At 41.0% G+C, this 18,453-nt stretch overlaps 1 protein-coding gene across 1 annotated transcript in view; it reads left to right on the top strand.

Moving 5' to 3' along the window:
• Nucleotides 1-18,453, top strand: part of LOC124789541 (death-associated protein kinase dapk-1-like) — a 248,001-nt gene that overhangs the window by 123,692 nt on the left and 105,856 nt on the right. The window contains exon 8 of the mRNA XM_047256938.1: nucleotides 5,866-5,981. Within this exon, the coding sequence (XP_047112894.1) occupies nucleotides 5,866-5,981 (116 nt within the window). The remainder of the gene's footprint in view (nucleotides 1-5,865; nucleotides 5,982-18,453) is intronic.

Below are 18,453 nucleotides of genomic sequence, written 5' to 3'. Positions count from 1 at the left end.
TATATATATATATATATATATATATATATATATATATAAAAAAAAACAAAGATGAGGTGACTTACCGAACGAAAGCGCTGGCAGGTCGATAGACACACAAACATACACACAAAATTCAAGCTTTCGCAACAAACTGTTGCCTCATCAGGAAAGAGGGAAGGAGAGGGGAAGACGAAAGGAAGTGGGTTTTAAGGGAGAGGGTAAGGAGTCATTCCAATCCCGGGAGCGGAAAGACTTACCTTAGGGGGAAAAAAGGACAGGTATACACTCGCACACACGCACATATCCATCCACACATACAGACACAAGCAGACATATTTCCTTCTATTATAATGATATATATATATATAGACACACACACACACACACACACACACACACACACACACACACACACACCCATCCGCACATACTTGTGTCTGTGTATGTGCAGATGGATATGTGTGTGTGTGAGAGTGTATACCTGTCCTTTTTTCCCCCTAAGGTAAGTCTTTCCGCTCCCGGGATTGGATTGACTCCTTACCCTCTCCCTTAAAACCCACATCCTTTTGTCTTTCCCTCTCCTACCCTCATTCCTGATGAAGCAACCGTTGGTTGCGAAAGCTTGAATTTTGTGTGTATGTTTGTGTGTCTATCAACCTGCCAGCGCTTTCGTTTGGTAAGTCACCTCATCTTTGTTTTTAGATATATTTTTCCCATGTGGAATGTTTCCCTCTATTATATTCAAATAAAATAAAAAAACGCACATACAAGGTGTGATTCAGAAGTTTCAAGACTGATTCATTTCTGAGTAGGAGAGCACGCGCAGACCAGTACCACCGGGTAGGGGAAGTAGTGGGGAGTCTCAGGGAAAGAACTCAACTGACGCTGTGGCAGTTGCCTCCGGAACCCTGGAGAGAGCATATCGCTTGCAGCGTGAGTGCATGTCATTGACCTCGGTCGCGAAGTGGGAGAGGTGAAAATGGAGCAGCACTTGGAGCAGCATTATGCGATTAAGTTTTGCATTCAGCTGAACAAAACCGCCATGGAGACTCTCGGTACGACTCAAGAGGCCTTTAAGGAAGAAGCCATGTCCCGTGCAATGGTTTTCATGTGACACAAACGTTTCAAAGATGGCCGCGGGAATGTTGAAGACAATGACCGCTCTGGGAGGCCATCGTCAAGCTGAACGAATCAAAATGTGGAGGGAGTGGGGAAACTTTCAAACAATGACCGTCGTCTTAGTACTAGATTAATTCCCAATGAACTGGGACTCAATCAGAGACAGTGTGGAGGATTGTGACAGAGAATTTGATGATGCAAAAAGTGTGTGCCAAACTGGTGCCAAAAGTTTTGTTGGTGGATCAGAAGAAACAGCGCACGACTGTTTTCCAGGAAATGCTCCAACGGTTGAATGTTGATCCAAACCTTCTGGAGAAAGTGTTTACTAGTGATAAGACCTGGGTCTACAAGTACGATCCTGAGTCGAAGTGTCAAAGCTTCCTCGCCGAAGCCCAAGAAAGCTCGCATGAGCAAGTCATGTGTGAAGTGCATGCTGGTTGTTTTTTTTTTTTTTTTTTATGGTAAAGGAATGATTCACAAGGAGTTTGTAGCTCGTGGACAGACTGTCACATGTGACTTTTATGCTGGATTGCTCTGTCACTTGAGGGATCGAGTTTGCTGCATCCGCCCGGCAATCAAGGGCGATTGGATTCTCCATCACGACAATGTGCCCCTCCCACGTCAATTTCAATGTGACAACTCTGCCACAGCCACCCTAGAGCCCCGATTTGGCTCCAAGTGACTTTTTCCTCTTTCTCCGACTCGGCTCCAAGTGACTTTTTCCTCTTCCCCCGACTCGAGACAGGCCTAAAACGAATCAAATCGACTCCATCAATGCCATCCAATAGGCTTCGATGAGAGCCCTTGACAGCATGACGCCCAAGGCCTTCCAGACGGGCTATGAACTGTGGAAGACGTGCTGGCAGCACTGTGTTGATGCCGAAGGAGCATATTTTGAAGAATTTTAGTCCGCTGTACTTAAATGTCCAATAAATCTCTAGTTCTGAGTTAAGTCCTGAAATTTTTGAATCACACCCTGTATATTCATACAAGCAAGCACACCTCTCACACAATGACCACCATTTGTGGCAGCTCAGACCAGAATGCAACTGTCACATTGAATGAAGGCAGTAATGTGGAGTGGGGTGGGGAAGGGAGAGGGATAGCTGGGTTCAGGCGAGAGGAGAGAGAACACTCTGGTGGATCATGTAGGGACTAGTGGAGACATTACAAGATTGCCAGGTGCAGTGTCGGGGTGCTTTGAGGCAGAGGGAAGAGGGGGGGGGGGGGGGGGAGGGAGGCGGAGCAGGAAAGGGGAAAAACGGGCAGATGCATTGGCACAGAAGGCACACAATGATGGTGAGCGGACGTGAATAGGGAGGCGGTGATAGGGACAATAAGATACCATAGGTTGAAGCAGGCATAATTTTGAGTGCAGAGAATGTGTTGTAAGGATAATTCCCAACTACACATTTTGCATTTTGAAAAAGCTGTTGGTGGAGGAGAAGCAGTCATTTAAATCAAGCATGTTATGTTCAGCTGCATGTCATGCTATAGGGTGGTCTACCATGCTCTTGGCCATCCTAGCGGACAGCTGGTTGGAGGTCATACAAATATAAGAAGCTGTGCAATGATTGCAGCAGAGCTAGTATGACATGGTTGCTTTCACAGGTGGCCAAGCCTCTGATGGGGCAGGATAAGCTTGTGGCAGTACTGCAATAGCCAGTGCTGGGTGTGTGGATTGGGCAGGTCTTGCACCTGGATCTTCCATAAGGACATGGTCCCTGTGGCAAGGGATTAGGACTGGGAGTGGCATAGGGCTGGACTAGGATGTTGTCGGGGTTAATGGACAATGAGAACACCATTTTAGAAGGGTGTAGAAGGATCTGATATAAGATGTCCCTCATTTCAGGGCAAGATAATAGGTTATCAAAGCCTTCACTAAGGATGTGGTTTCAGTTGTTCCAGTCTGGGGTGGTATTGGGTGATGAAGGGGACACTCTTTTGTAGCTGGTTCATGGGAGTGGTGGGTGACTTGTGGGTGTGTGGGGGAATGGTATCCTAGATCTGTTTGCAGTCTGGTCTGGGGTACTGTGTGTCTTCCAAGGCTCATGGGGTCGTGGGTTCGATTCCCGGAATGGTATCCTAGATCTGTTTGCAGTCTGGTCTGGGGTACTGTGTGTCTTCCAAGGCTCATGGGGTCGTGGGTTCGATTCCCGGATGGGTTGGGTATTTTCTCTGCCTAGGGACTGGGTGTTTGTGTTGCCCCCATCATTTCTTCATCATCATCATCATCATCATCATCATCATTCGTGGCAGTGGCTCGATTGGACTGTGTAAAGAATTGGAATGTGTAAAAATTGGGACTTTATATGGGTGCTGATGACTGCACAGTTGAGTGCCCCACAAATAAACAACATTAACAAACATCTTTGAAGGCCTTCAGCATAAAGGGCAAGGGAGTTCTCGTCACTGCAGATTCTCCAGCCCTGGGTGGACAGGCTCTGTAGAAGGTAGCTGTCAAAATGCTGGTACTGTTAGTGGTTGGTGGGTTTAATGTAGACGGAGGTGCAGTTGGAGCCATCAGAGAGGAGGAGGTCAACTTCAGGGAAGGGGGCATGCCAGGTTGGGGAGGATCAGGAAAGCAGATGGGAGAGATGTTGAGGTGCAAATCATGAAGACACCATCAGTGAACCTGAACCAGACCAGGGTTTTAGTGTTTTGGTAGGCTAGGATTGTTTCTTCCAGATGGTCCATAAACAGGTTGTCATGTGAGGATGACATGCAGGTGCCCAAGGCAGTGGGTGGTTTGCGGGGGGGGGGGGGGGGGGGGGAGTTGGTAGCTATACCAATATAAAAAGCTGTGCAATGATTGCAGCAGAGCTGGTATGATGTGGCTGCTTTTGCAGGTAGCCTGGCCTCTGATGGGGCCACAGATTTGTTCATATACCTTCCCTTCAAAGGAGGAGTAGTTTTGTGTTAGGATAAAGTTGGTAAGGAGTATGAGGAATGAGGTAGTGAGTTTGGTGTCTGAGGTATGTTGGGGGAAGGGAGTGCTCAATAGTGGCGAGACGACGGGAATGAGGGATATTGGTGTATAGGGAAATGGCATCAACAGTGAGAAGTGGGGATCCAGGGGTAAAGGGGGTGGGGATGGTGGAGAGTCAATGAAGGAAATGGTAGGTATTCTTGATGTGGGAGGCTAGATTTTAGGCAATTGGTTGGAGGTACTAGTCAACGGGGGCCAAAATTCTTTCAGTGAGGGTTCAATTAGCAGCTAGAATGGGGCTTACAAGATTGTTGTGTTTGTGGGTTTTGAAGAGCATGTAAAAGGTATGTGTTTGTGAGGTGTCATAGGATGAGGAAGGGAATGAATTTAGGGGAGAGGTTCTGGAGAGAGACTAAGACCTTAAACAGGGATTGGTGGCTATGTTTGATCTCTGGAATGGGATCACTCTGACAGAGTTTATGGTTGTAGGAGTTAGATAATTGGCAGAAGCCTTTCACCAGGTAGTCACTATGTTTCATAAAGATCAGGTCAGGATTTGTTTTGAGGTTGTATATGGCTGTCCTTTCTTCTGATGAAAGGCTAGTCTTTTTAGGAAGGGACCTGGGGAATGATGGTGAGGTCAAGTTGGAGATAAGGAATTCCTGGAAGGAGATCAATGGGCAGCAGTCTTGTCATGTCTTCATCTAGTCCGTGCATGCTCTGTCAGACAGCACTCTTCTCCCTACCTGTACCCTAGTATCCCTCCCCCTTCCCTGCCCCAATCAAGATTGCTACTTTTGTTCAATGTGACAAGTTGCATTCTGGTCCAACCTGCCAAAGATGGCAGTCATATGTGCTTGAGGTGTACCTGCTTGTGTGAATGAGTGTGTGTTCTCTTTTTTTAAGAGGGCTGTGACCGAAAGCTAAATGTGTACCACTCAATATAACATCTTTACGGTGAGTAGCAATCTACTATTTTCCTAATATTGTTAATCTCCAGCCAGGAGTTTTCATTGTTTTTTTATGTGAACACATCTGTAAACTGTCAATGTGGATCCGTTTTTAAATACTAATTAAATAAATCTTTTGCAAAATGGTTTGTTTCTCATCATTATTATATATTGTGCAAATTAATACGTGGAACTTACTGTTTTATGGCATCTCCAATTGTCTTACAAAGCAAAGTAAATGTTTACATTCAAGCACCAGAATAGAATACTTAAAGAAACTTGCAGTTACACATAATTCTGCATAACAAAATAAGCTCTAGATCTACATAAGTTGGTAAGAGATGAATATCCACATTCCATACATTTAGTCTTATAATTATTGTGTAATATTTGTTCTTTGAACTCTGAATTGTGCAAATGCAGCTTATTTCACGTATAGCATAGTAGCATATAGTATACTCTTTTCATTCCAGTTCTCTCTTCTCCTCCTCCCCCCCCCCCCCCCCCCCCCCCCCTCTCTCTCTCTCTCTCTCTCTCTCTGTGTGTGTGTGTGTGTGTGTGTGTGTGTGTGTGTGTGTGTGTGTGTGTGTGAGTTTTTTATACAGTCTGAGTAACTTATTTAACCCATTTATCCTCAAACATATTTTCCGTATTTCATTATTGTATTTTTATATTCAAGTCTGCGTGAAAAAAAAATCCCTGTTTCTCAACAAACTATGTTTTGTTTCTGAACAAACTGTGTTTTGTACTGAGTTCTATATGAAAAATTATCTCTTGTGAAAGTATCATTGTTTCCATAATATTTTATCTGACAATGTAATTGACTTTAAAAAAAAAAAAAAATGTGTAATACAACATATTATATTTCGTGCAATCTTATGGCAGGTTCGACATCACCAGGAAGCAAAATGCAAATAGAAATGGATGTAACTTCCTGCCGTGGTCAGCCTGTCTTCGATGTCTACAATGAACATTATACAAGAGGAATTGATGTACAAGAGGTTTGTAACACTCTGTTCTCTTTGTAGAAAAATTGTTCTCATGGGCTTCTTGTAAGTACTTTGTCCATAATGGACTCACACACTATTAATGAAGGGCTACAGCTAATTAGATAATTGAGAAAAAGATAATCAGTTTTCTCCTCCAGCTGTTTTTATTCTGAACACAACTTCATGACGCCATCATGTGATGGATTAAGATTGTTTTTATTTTGAGATGTGCATGTGTTGTATATTTAGCAGACAGTTACGTGGCAAGACTCATAATGAAACCAAACAGGAATAGTCCTTGTTGGAAATTTGAGTAAGCCATAGTAAAAATTAATATGAGAGAGTCACTTATTATGTTTGAATAAAATCCTACCACTACTTAGCTGTTACACATGCATTCAGTAAGGTTGATATTAAACAAAGCTCCATTAACCCTTTCGGTGGTAGAAATCACATGTCCCTAAGTCATACAACTAGGCACGCAGATTTATAATGGTTCTGGTAAACAGTTGCAATAGTTGGAGATCACTGGTAGAAACAAGGTGGATAAGACAACTGAGTAGAGACGGCCACCAGCCAGCCTTATATTTGTCTGCTAATGAAATTTGAGAGACCAGCCAGTGATATTGGGCAGTGCTCCTACTACAGGTTCCCTCGCCAAACATGGGCAACACCATCAGTACATCTGTAGGGATTACTAAAGTTAGCTTGTATTTAAATTTTAACATCTTGGAACAAAGTTGCACAGATGAAGCACCATCTGTTAATTGTTTATGAAGCCACTGAAGTCGAAGGTTTTGATTCAGCAGTCATTTCTCTGTCAGTGAAAGCAGATGATAATGAATTTGAAAATTATTGGTCATGCTAGTGTGAAGCAAGATAAACTACCATTTTCTGGCTGATTTCATGGAATTTGGATGAACAGTTACATTTGATGTGTACTATCAGATGTTCATCAAACAGATGTGCCACCAAAAATTAGCAGTGCGGAGACTGGTTGACTGGAGTAGCCTTCACTACAGTAATGCGCTTCCTTACACTGCAGGCCATACCAAGAATAAGATTCATAACTTACGTACATCTACATATACATCATCTTCATGTAGATTGGGAGTTACCCAAGAGTGCACTTGAAATAATGGTTTGGTGAACATCTGTTTGAAGATGACAAGGGATTCAAGACTGCTGTCATCTACTGGTTCAATTCCCTTCCTGAGAGCTTCTTTGCAGAGAGGATAAAGAAGCCCATGTAATGTCATGAAAATTGCTTAGAAGTAGAAAAGTAAAGTCATAAATTAAAACCACTAGTAAAAGCTTATTCTATTTTTTAAATGATTAAATGAACCTTACTTTCTGAAAATGCCCTGTAGTTAATAAAGTAGGTGTTGTACACAGACATTGATTTAAATTTTACTAATACAACATCATGTAAAAGTATGAAAATCAGCATTATATAATTTCTTCTTTTCCTCTTTCTCCTTCTTCCTCTTCTTTCTTCTTTTTTTCGTACAAAAATTTTGAAAAGACAAATCATTGCTGAGTATTGTTTCTTTCTGCTACTAATCAGCAGGTCTGAAATCAGTGTTTTCACTGACTAAAGCTTTTATTCATACTTCCAGTTATATGGATTCTGGTTATTAAAATGTGATATTGCAGTATGTACTCTGTTACAGTATGTTTGTTTAGAGGTGTGTAATTATTTTCTGTTTCCAAGTTGTTAACATCATTGGTTCTTGTTAGATATACTGTTTTATCACTTCTTATATACTTGGCTTTTGGGATGCAGTTTTTTTAAGCATTTAATGTCTGTCTGCAGATGTTGAGATGATTTTTTCCTCAATGGGCGAAAGAACACCCTGTCTTGTATATTACCGTAAAATGAATTGTAGCAACCAGTCCATGTTTATGCCATCAAATTTACTACATTTTATCAGTTTTGGGTGTTTTCACAGGAGATCATTTTTAGGTTATTACATAAAACAAATAGCATCTCTAGATTTTGTGCTTAACAATCACATTTTTTCCTCACATTTCTTAATTGTAACTACATAATATGAGCACAATACATCATAAACACAGTTTGCTTGTCTTTTATTCATGTGGTTACAACATGATAACACACATCTGAGAGGAAACACACCACTGCAGAGTGGAAATTCATAGAGGAAACAATCCCCTAAGATATGGCTAAGTCACTTCTCTGCAATGTACTTTCATCCAAGAGTGCTAATCCTGCAAGTTATGTGAAATTTAGAAGGTAAGAGAGAGGTACTAGTAGTGTTGGAAGTAAAGCTATGAGATCAGGCCATGAACTATGCCCCGAAAGCTCATTCACTAGAGCACTTGGAGGTGAAAGGCAAAAGTTCCATGATCGAGTCCTGGTCCAGCACACAATTTTAATTTTCCAGAAAATTTTGTTTTATGTAATTTCGTTCTATTTTCTGTAGTATTATGTCTGTGATATTGGGTTGCATTACAAATTTATCTTATCTTATATTGCTTTCTACATATTGTGAATTTCATTTAGAGAGGCTATGATAAATGCAAAACCTCTAACAGTTATTGTGACATTATTGACAGATACATGATTAAGCTTAATTTTTTCAAACACATTTTAATTAGTATGCTTTCTTGTCTGTCTCTCCTCTAGTATGGTAAAAATTTTGCAATTAATTTTAAACTAACTTACCAATGAGCTAGAGACTTTAAATTTTAAACATGGCACAGAACTAGATGTCAGTGCAGTAGTGTGGAATATGAACCATCCACCTTTAATAGGGGAGAAGTTGAAATGGGGTAATAAAGAAGCATAACACAGAGTCCTCCCCCCATGAACCATGGACCTTGCCGTTGGTGGGGAGGCTTGCGTGCCTCAATGATACAGATAGCCATACCATAGGTGCAACCACAATGGAGGGGTATCTGTTGAGAGGCCAGACAAACATGTGGTTCCTGAAGAGGGGCAGTAGCCTTTTCAGTAGTTGCAGGGGCAACAGTCTGGATGATTGACTGATCTGGCCTTGTTACACTAACCAAAACGGCGCCTTATAACGCTAACCGAAACGGCCTTGCTGTTGTGGTACTGCAAACGGCTGAAAGCAAGGGGAAACTACAGCCATAATTTTTCCCGAGGGCTTGCAGCTTTACTGTATGGTTAAATGATGATGGCGTCCTCTTGGGTAAAATATTCCGGAGGTAAGATAGTCCCCCATTCGGATCTCCGGGCGGGGACTACTCAAGAGGACGTCGTTATCAGGAGAAAGAAAACTGGCATTCTACGGATCTGAGTGTGGAATGTCAGATCCCTTAACCGGGCAGGTAGGTTAGAAAATTTAAAAAGGGAAATGGATAGGTTAAAGTTAGATATAGTGGGAATTAGTGAAGTTCGGTGGCAGGAGGAACAAGACTTCTGATCAGGTGAATACAGGGTTATAAGTACAAAATCAAACAGGGGTAATGCAGGAGTAGCTTTAATAATGAATAAAAAAATAGGAGTGCGGGTAAGCTACTACAAACAGCATAGTGAACGTATTATAGTGGCCAAGATAGACACGAAGCCCATGCCTACTACAGCAGTACAAGTTTATATGCCAACTACCTCTGCAGATGATGAGGAAATTGATGAAATGTATGATGAGATAAAAGAAATGGATCAGGTAGTGAAGGGAGACGAAAATTTAATAGTCATGGGTGACTGGAATTCGACAGTAGGAAAAGGGAGAGAAGGAAACATAATAGGTGAATATGGATTGGGGCTAAGGAATGAAAGAGGAAGTCGTCTAGTAGAATTTTGCACAGAGCATAACTTAATCATAGCTATCACTTGGTTCAAGAATCATAAAAGAAGGTTGTGTACATGGAAGAATCCGGGAGACACTAAAAGGTATCACATAGATTATGTAATGGTAAGACAGAGATTTAGGAGCCAGGTTTTAAATTGTAGGACATTTCCAGGGGCAGATGTGGACTCTGACCACAATCTATTGGTTATGAACTGTAGATTAAAACTGAAGAAATTGCAAAAACGTGGGAATTTAAGGAGATGGGACCTGGATAAACTGACTAAACCAGAGGTTGTACAGAGTTTCAGGGACAGCATAAGGGAACAATTGACAGGAATGGGGGAAAGAAATACAGTAGAATACGAATAGGTAGCTCTGAAGGATGAAGTAGTGAAGGCAGCAGAGGATCAAGTAGGTAAAAAGACGAGGGCTAGTAGAAATCCTTGGGTAACAGAAAAAATATTGAATTTAATTGATGAAAGGAGAAAACATAAAAATGCAGTAAATGAAGCAGGCAAAAAGGAATACAAACGTCTCAAAAATGAGATCGACAGGAAGTGCAAAATGGCTAAGCAGGCATGGCTGGAGGACAAATGTAAGGATGTAGAGGCTTATCTCACTAGGGGTAAGATAGAAACAGCCCACAGGAAAATTAAAGAGACCTTTGGAGAAATGAGAGCCACTTGTATGAATATCAAGAGCTCAAATGGAAATCCAGTTCTAAGCACAGAGTGGAAAGTAGAAAGGTGAAAGGAGTATATAGAGGGTCTATACAAGGGCTATGTAGTTGAGGACAATATTATGGAAATGGAAGAGGATGTAGATGAAGATGAAATGGGAGATACGATACTGCGTGAAGAGTTTTATAGAGCACTGAAAGACCTGAGTCGAAACAAGGCCCCGGGAGTAGACAACATTCCATTAGAACTACTGGCAGCCTTGGGAGAGCCAGTCCTGGCAAAACTCTACCATCTGGTGAGCAAGATGTATGAGACAGGCGAAATACCCTCAGACTTCAAGAAGAATAAAACAATTCCAATCCCAAAGAAAGCAGGTGTTTGACAGATGTGAAAATTACCGAACTATAAGTTTAATAAGCCACAGCTGCAAAATACTATCGTGAATTATTTACAGACGAATGAAAAAACTGGTAGAAGCTGACCTTGGGGAAGATCAGTTTGGATTCCATTGAAATGTTGGAACACGTGAGGCAATACTGACCTTACGACTTATCTTAGAAGAAAGATTAAGGAAAGGCAAACCCTACGTTTCTAGCATTTGTAGACTTAGAGAAAGTTTTTGACAATGTTGACTGAATACTCTCTTTCAAATTCTGAAGGCGTCAGGGGTAAAATACAGGGAGAGAAAGGCTATTTACAATTTGTACAGAAACCAGATGGCAGTTATAAGAGTTGAGGGACGTGAAAGGGAAGCAGGGGTTGGGAAGGGAGTGAGACAGGGTTGTAGCCTCTCCCCGATGCTATTCAACCTGTATATTGAGCAAGCAGTAAAGGAAACAAAAGAATGATTTGGAGTAGGTATTAAAATCCAGGGAGAAGAAATAAAAACTTTGAGGTTCGCCGATGACATTGTAATTCTGTCAGAGACAGCAAAGGACTTGCAAGAGCAGTTGAACGGAATGGACAGTGTCTTGAAATGAGGATATAAGATGAACATCAACAAAAGGAAACCAGGATAGTAGAATGTAGTCTAATTAAGTTGGGTGATGCTGAGGGAATTAGATTAGGAAATGGGATGCGTAAAGTAGTAATGGAGTTTTGCTATTTGGGGAGCAAAATAACTGATGATGATTGAAGTAGAGAGGATATAAAATGTAGACTGGCAATGGCAAGGAAATCGTTTCTGAAGAAGAAAAATTTGTTAACAACGAGTATAGATTTAAGTGTCAGGAAGTCATTTCTGAAAGTATTTGTATGGAGTGTAGCCATGTATGGAAGTGAAACATGGACGATAACTAGTTTGGATGAGAAGAGAATAGAAGCTTTCGAAATGTGGTGCTACAGAAGAATGTTGAAGATTAGGTGGGTGGATCACGTAACTAATGAGGAGGTATTGAATAGAATTGGGGAGAAGAGAAGTTTGTGGCACAACTTGACTAGAAGAAGGGATCGGTTGGTAAGACATGTCCTGAGGCATCAAGGGATCACAAATTTAGCATTGGAGGGCAGCATGGAGGGTAAAAATTGTAGAGGGGAGACCTAGAGATGAATATACTAAGCAGATTCAGAAGGATGTAGGTTGCAGTAGGTACTGGGAGATGAAGGAGCTTGCACAGGTTATATTAGCATGGAGAGCTGCATCAAACCAGTCTCAGGACTGAAGACCACAACAACAACAACAACAACAACAACAACATAGAGTGCCACTTGTCCAGTTGGAGTTCCTGCACAGTGGTTGTGCTTAGAAAATTCCATCACAGTCACTACAGAGGGCACTATGTATGTAAATTACTGGTACTTGATGCAGACAGTGAGCAACGCCTCATTCAGTTTATGGTTGACCATTTGTAATGCCTGAAATAATTTCTGCTAAACTGAGCACACAAATCACTTGCAACCTAGGAAAAAAAAAACTGTGGCTTTAACCACCACCCATACAGCACATATGGTTGCAAATTTATGTATGCATGACTCATTTTATTGTTTTTCTATTAACTTATTCTCTTGTCACGCTGCCGGCCGGAGTGGCCGAGCGGTTCTAGACGCTACACTCGGGAACCGCGGGACCGCTATGGTCGCAGGTTCGAATTCTGCCTCGGGCATGGATGTGTATGGTGTCTTTAGGTTAGTTAGTTTTGTGTAGTTCGAAGTTCTAGGGGACTGATGACTACAGCAGTTAAGTCCCATAGTGCTCAGAGCCTTGTGTCTCTGTCTGTTCGGTACAAGTTTGCAGTTGATTTTGAACTAACTTCCTGATGAGCTAGAGACTTGAAACTTTCAACATAACTCAGAACTGTATGACAACACAATGTTAACAAGCATTTTGTCTGGTGTGTGGTGGATGGTACTTTCTGTAACACTGCCATTTCCCCCTTCTCATGTTCCAGTCACGAATGGTTCGCAGGAAGAATGGATGCTGGTAAATGGTAAATCTCTGTGTATGCTAGAATCTCTATCATTTTTACCTTATCAGACTTTATATGAGTTATAAATAGGAGGAAGTAATATTTTAGGTCACTCAGGTAAAAAGAACTGAAGTAAACCTGACATTGTGTCATATGTCTCTGTTGTAATCTCATCAAGATGTTTAAAATCGACTGAAAAATTTCACACACACACACACACACACACACACACACACACACACACACAAGATTAAAAAGCAGAAAATAATTGTTTAAATAAAAGTGTTTTTAAATATAATGCATTTTCAAATCGGACTTGAAGGTATAAAATAATTTGTCCTAGTCCCATATACATTCCTAAACTCATACAGATTGTTTTGAAAATTTGTTATTGTGAATTTTTAATAGCTATGAAAGTACATGCTACATGTAATTGGTTCATGAATAGTTCACCTCCAAAATATTATCAATTGCATGTACCCCAATGTTTTTGATTATAAATCTTACTAGAGTATTTACATAGATATTAATAATTCACAGTCACAAATTTTCAGAACTGTGTGTATGGTGTTAGAAATTATGTCATACCTTTCAATCCAATATAAAAACGTGTTGCATTAAAATTTATTTTTATTTAAATAATTAATTCTGTGTACAGGTTATGACACATAATATTTTAACAGTTATTATAGAGTCACGTACGGGTTCATTAATTTATATAAATGTTTTGTGTGCTTTTTTTATGATGGTCATTATGTATGGCAATGTACTTCTTAAACAATACAGATATCGAAAGCCAGCACTAGTTCAGGATAACGCTGTCAGGAGTCATAGCTTGCTTTTCTCACACAGTTTCTTGCAAGTAGCAAAAGCGTATGAACATTTAGAAGCCATTTTGTGGAGTTCAAATCCATTCAACACTTTTCCACATTGTCAGCTAGTAACTGGGATATAACCACACAGAGTATTTTCTGGAATATTTAATTATTCAGATCGACCCATGTGTATTACACCGACTATCAAATATCCATCAGAAACATAAGTCACATCAGGTGTGGTGCAAGAAAGTGCAATAGGCCCATTCGTGTTCTCAGTATACATAAATGAATTTGTCTGATAGTATCATCAGCACTGTCAGATTGTGTCCTGACTGTTCTTTAGAGTATAGGATAGTACAAGCTCTGGATGATAGTAAGAAAACACAGAAAGACTTAGACATTATTTCCACTTGGTGAACTAAATAAAACAATATGACTAGTAGATCGTTACTCACCACACAGATGACATGTTGAGTTTTAGACAACCACAATGAAAACTGTACACATTGAGCTTTTGGCCAAATCATTCTTAAAAAAGCACACACACTTGACACACTCATGAGCACTATCTCCAACTACTCCAGCCAGAATGCTGTGTTGGGAAAAAGCAGCAATGCGGAGTGGGGCAGAGGGGCAGGGAAGGGATAGGGGTGGCGGGATACTGGTGGGGTAGGGAGGGGGGAGAAGTGAACGCTACCTGATGGAGTATATGGAGTACGCATGGGCTTGATGGTGGCAGGACAAGGCTGCTAGGTACAGCTTTGGGGGCTGTGGGGGGAGCAAGGGGAGGGGGTGTGAAGCAGAAAAGGAGAGTGGCAGAGAAAGGGAAAAGACTGGTGGGTATCTTGAAAGAGAGCGGTGCACAGTGGGGGTGAGTGGACATGAACTGGGAGGAGGTGATAGGACAAAGGGGCAGAATCTGTTGGTTAGAGGGTGGGGGACAATAAGTTACCATAGGTTGAGACTGGAATGATTTTGGAAGTGAAAATATGTTGTAAGGATAACTCACATCTGTGCAGTTCAGAAAAGCAGATGCTGGAGAGGAGGATCTAGATGGCCTGGACTGTGAAGTAGCCATAGAAGTGAAGCATGTTGTACCATAGGTTTGTCTACTTGGCTCTTGGCCATAGATTGGTGGTTGCCATTCATCTGGTGGACTGCTGGTTGGTAATCATACCACTATAAAAAGCTGAGCAGTAATTGCAGTAGAGCTCGTACGGGGCATTGCTGCTGTCACAAGTGATCTGGCCTCTGATGGCATAGGATAAGCCCTGACAGAACTGGAATAGGAAGTGCTGGGTGGATGGATTGAGCATGTATTGCCCCTCGATGCTCCACTGTGCTAGGAGCCTTGTGGCAAGGGGCTGGAATTGGAGGTGGCATAGGGGTGGACAAGGATGTTGTGGAGGTTGGAACCCCACTTTAGGTGGTTTGGGAAAGATCTTGCGCATGATGTCCCATATTTCAGAGCATGATGATAGATAACCAAAGCCCTGACAAAGGATGTGCATCACTTGTTCCAGTCTGGGGAGCTATTGTGTGATGAAGGGGACACTTCTTTGTAGCTAGTTCTTTAAGGTGGTGGGAGGATTGTGGGGTGCATGTGGAAATCGCATGGGAGGAGATAATGCCTGTCTGTGAAGGCCTTTGAGAGACCTTCGACATACTGGACAAGGAAGTCCTTGTCATTGTAGACATACCATCCCCAGCTGGCCATGCTGTATGGGAAGGGTTTTTTGGTGTGGAAGGGACAGCAACTGTCAAAATGCTTGTACAGTGGTGTGGATGAAGCCATCAGAGAGGAGGAGGTCAACATCCCAGGAAAGTGACATTGTGGTTGAGGAGGACAAGGTGAAGTGGATAGGATAGGAGGTGTTGAGGTTGTGAAGCAGTGAAGTTAAGGGTGTCTTGGCCCTGAGACCAGATCATGAAAATATCATCAATGATCCTTTTCACAATATTGTTGGTATTCTAACTTGGACTTTCCATTGTTTGAACTGAGTAACTGTTGTGTTTAAGTGTTGGGAGGATTATAGGAAAGTTTAGTGCATCTGTTGTGGAGGAAGCATACAATATGCTAGTGATAACTGTCCAAGAGCTCTGCTCCAGAATGTTGGGTATTTATGAAGTAAATCTGTCACTAAATGTGAAAGGAATTTTGGGATACTCTGGTAGGGTCTTAACAAATTTGTGTAGTCACAATAAATAATAACAGAGCTGTTCAGGGAATCATTGTAAGAACTCTGGCATGGTTGTCATGAAATCATGTTGTGCAGCAGTTGTGCTGCTTCCATCTGATATCTTGCATATTCAGAAGTAATATGTGACACTATACAGTAGCTTGCAGAATGTTTATGTTGATGAAGTACAGAAAGACTAGCATAATCTTAACTCTCATACAACCCATTTTCCACTAATATCTTAATGGTTTTCTGTATACTGAATGAAAAAAAAAGTTGACAGTGCTTGTTTTTGAAGTTACTGTTGTCTTTGTAGCCAAAAAACAATTTTACAAAACTTAGAATGGGTTGATGTGCATTCACTATGATATGGCATTTCACCATGTAGCCTGGGCTTACTCTCTTTCTAATCTCCTCAGTGCTTTTAGCTCCATATCAGAAATGGTAACAAAAATTCATAGGACTGCCCTTATCTGACTGAGGAAGTGTGTGGAGAATGTTGTCTGAAAGATCATCATGCTGATGGTTCAGATGTCTGACAACAAAAGGAGATGGCTAAGTCACTGGCTTCAGTATGAGTATTAAAGATAACATATTTCATGTGATTATCCCCAATGCTGGACATTGTCTTTGCATATATTTGGATAAATTTTGTTTAATCTGGTTTTTAAATATTTGAAAGCAGGTGTGTGTATTACTTTGGTGCAATGAAGAGAGATTCATTTTGAGTGTTGATTTAAATACTACAGTAATCTAGAAAACTGAAGAAAGTCCATAAAGATGTTACAGAGACTGTTCTCTTGAGTGATGTAATCTACAAACAATTTGCTAATCTATAATTATGATGATACAACTGTGGGTGGTTCATAATGGTTTTGGCCTTCAGAGAAGATTGTAACTGTTAGATGATCAGCAAAATTCATGATATAGTGTAGGATGAATATCGAATGAAAATCTTTCAGGTATCACATTAGAAAAATCTCAAGTTAAGAGCTATTTAGTACTCTGCCTAAGTGTTTGCATGTGATGAAGCTGAAGATAGTTATCATAATCAGCCAATCCAAGCAAGAGTAGAATTCTATGATTTGTCCAGGCTCAAACCACTATCATGGTTAATTAAATCCTTCACTTTGTAAATTGCAATTACTTCCTTCACAAAAGAGTCCCAAGTTCTCAACACATCACAAGGTCACCAAGATGATTTTAGAGTACCACTAAAAATTATGATCAATATCTAATTCTGGATTCCATGCCTTGCCCAGTTACAAGAATTCTGTATTAACTTCGTTGATGTGCAGCAGATGTATCTGGGTCATCAGTACCTCTGGCATCATTTACCGTGGTATGGACGTTAGGTTTAAATGACTCTTACATGTGCTGTTGCTTCAGCTGAAGCTCAAGTTGAAGAAATATCAGTGGAAGAAATGGAGTTTCTTTGGCTGCATGTCTGAAATCTAATTAATCAGTCAATGAGTTGTGAAAACATGAATATTGACATTTTGGACGTTATTTATTGACCACAATGGAATGAGAATGTTCACAAGATCATATTGTGCCTTGATAAGGGTTGCATCCTGCACGGAGTTGACAAAGGAAGTCATATTTGGTGAGAACAAATAGTATCTCTCATTAGGATTGTAACCTATCTTAAATCTGCAGTTGCCACAGCCAAAGTCATGAAGTTTCAACATGTATTGGTACCTTACCACCTTATTTCTCCTACTCTCTAAATTTTACGCTTTACAATAACACAAACTACGTGAAGAAATCAATTAAATTTTATTAATAAGACCCCTGAAGTATCAACTTTCCAGGCACCCTTCTCACGCATGTCGTTTATTGAGATGAATCTCATTCTGAATGGTTATAATAGCGCACAGTATTTTGATATATTGTTGTTTAGACCTAAATACCTGTCAGATGAAAGTACCGGGTGATCAAAAAGTCAGTATAAATTTGAAAACTTAACAAACCATGGAATAATGTAGATAGAGGGGTAAAAATTGACACACATGCTTGGAATGACATGGGATTTAATTAGAACAAATAAAAGGAGCTGCAATGAGAGAGAGAATCAGATGCGCCAGCAGTCGCAGCAGGTTGACGTTACCTGAAAAGGCGCTTTTAGTGAAGCTGTATTATCAGAAGGGGGAATGTGCTAGTTCAGTGTTACGATCCTATCGCCATAGGAAGGGGATTTGAATAGGTAAAGGTCCGTTGACAAATGCAGCTGTGGCGAGAATGATTTCAAAGTTCGAAGCCACGGGGTGTTTAGACAATAGTCCCCATAGTGGCCGACTGAGCACAAGGCATAATGCTGCTGAGACAGTTCAGTAAGAAATGGAGACTGTAGCGGGTTCGTCTATCCACGGGGAAGTCGGCACTCTTGCAGTCGCATGTCGAACCGGCATTCCATACACTACTGTTTGGTTGGCACTGAGGTGTACCCTCCGATGCTAAATGTACAATATCCATCAGCATCATGAACTGTTACCTGGCGATTTAGTGAAGCGGAGGGCATTTGTGGTGTGGGCGTTTCAAAAGATGGTGGAAGATGACGATTGGTTGAGTAACATGTTGTGGATTGACAAAGCTCATTTCACACTCCGAGGGTCTTTC

The sequence above is a fragment of the Schistocerca piceifrons genome, chromosome 3 (assembly GCF_021461385.2).
Source record: "Schistocerca piceifrons isolate TAMUIC-IGC-003096 chromosome 3, iqSchPice1.1, whole genome shotgun sequence".
Taxonomy (NCBI): Eukaryota; Metazoa; Arthropoda; class Insecta; order Orthoptera; family Acrididae; genus Schistocerca; species Schistocerca piceifrons.
The sequence above is the reverse complement of the archived record's forward strand: the minus strand, read 5'-3'. Positions and strand labels throughout refer to the sequence as shown.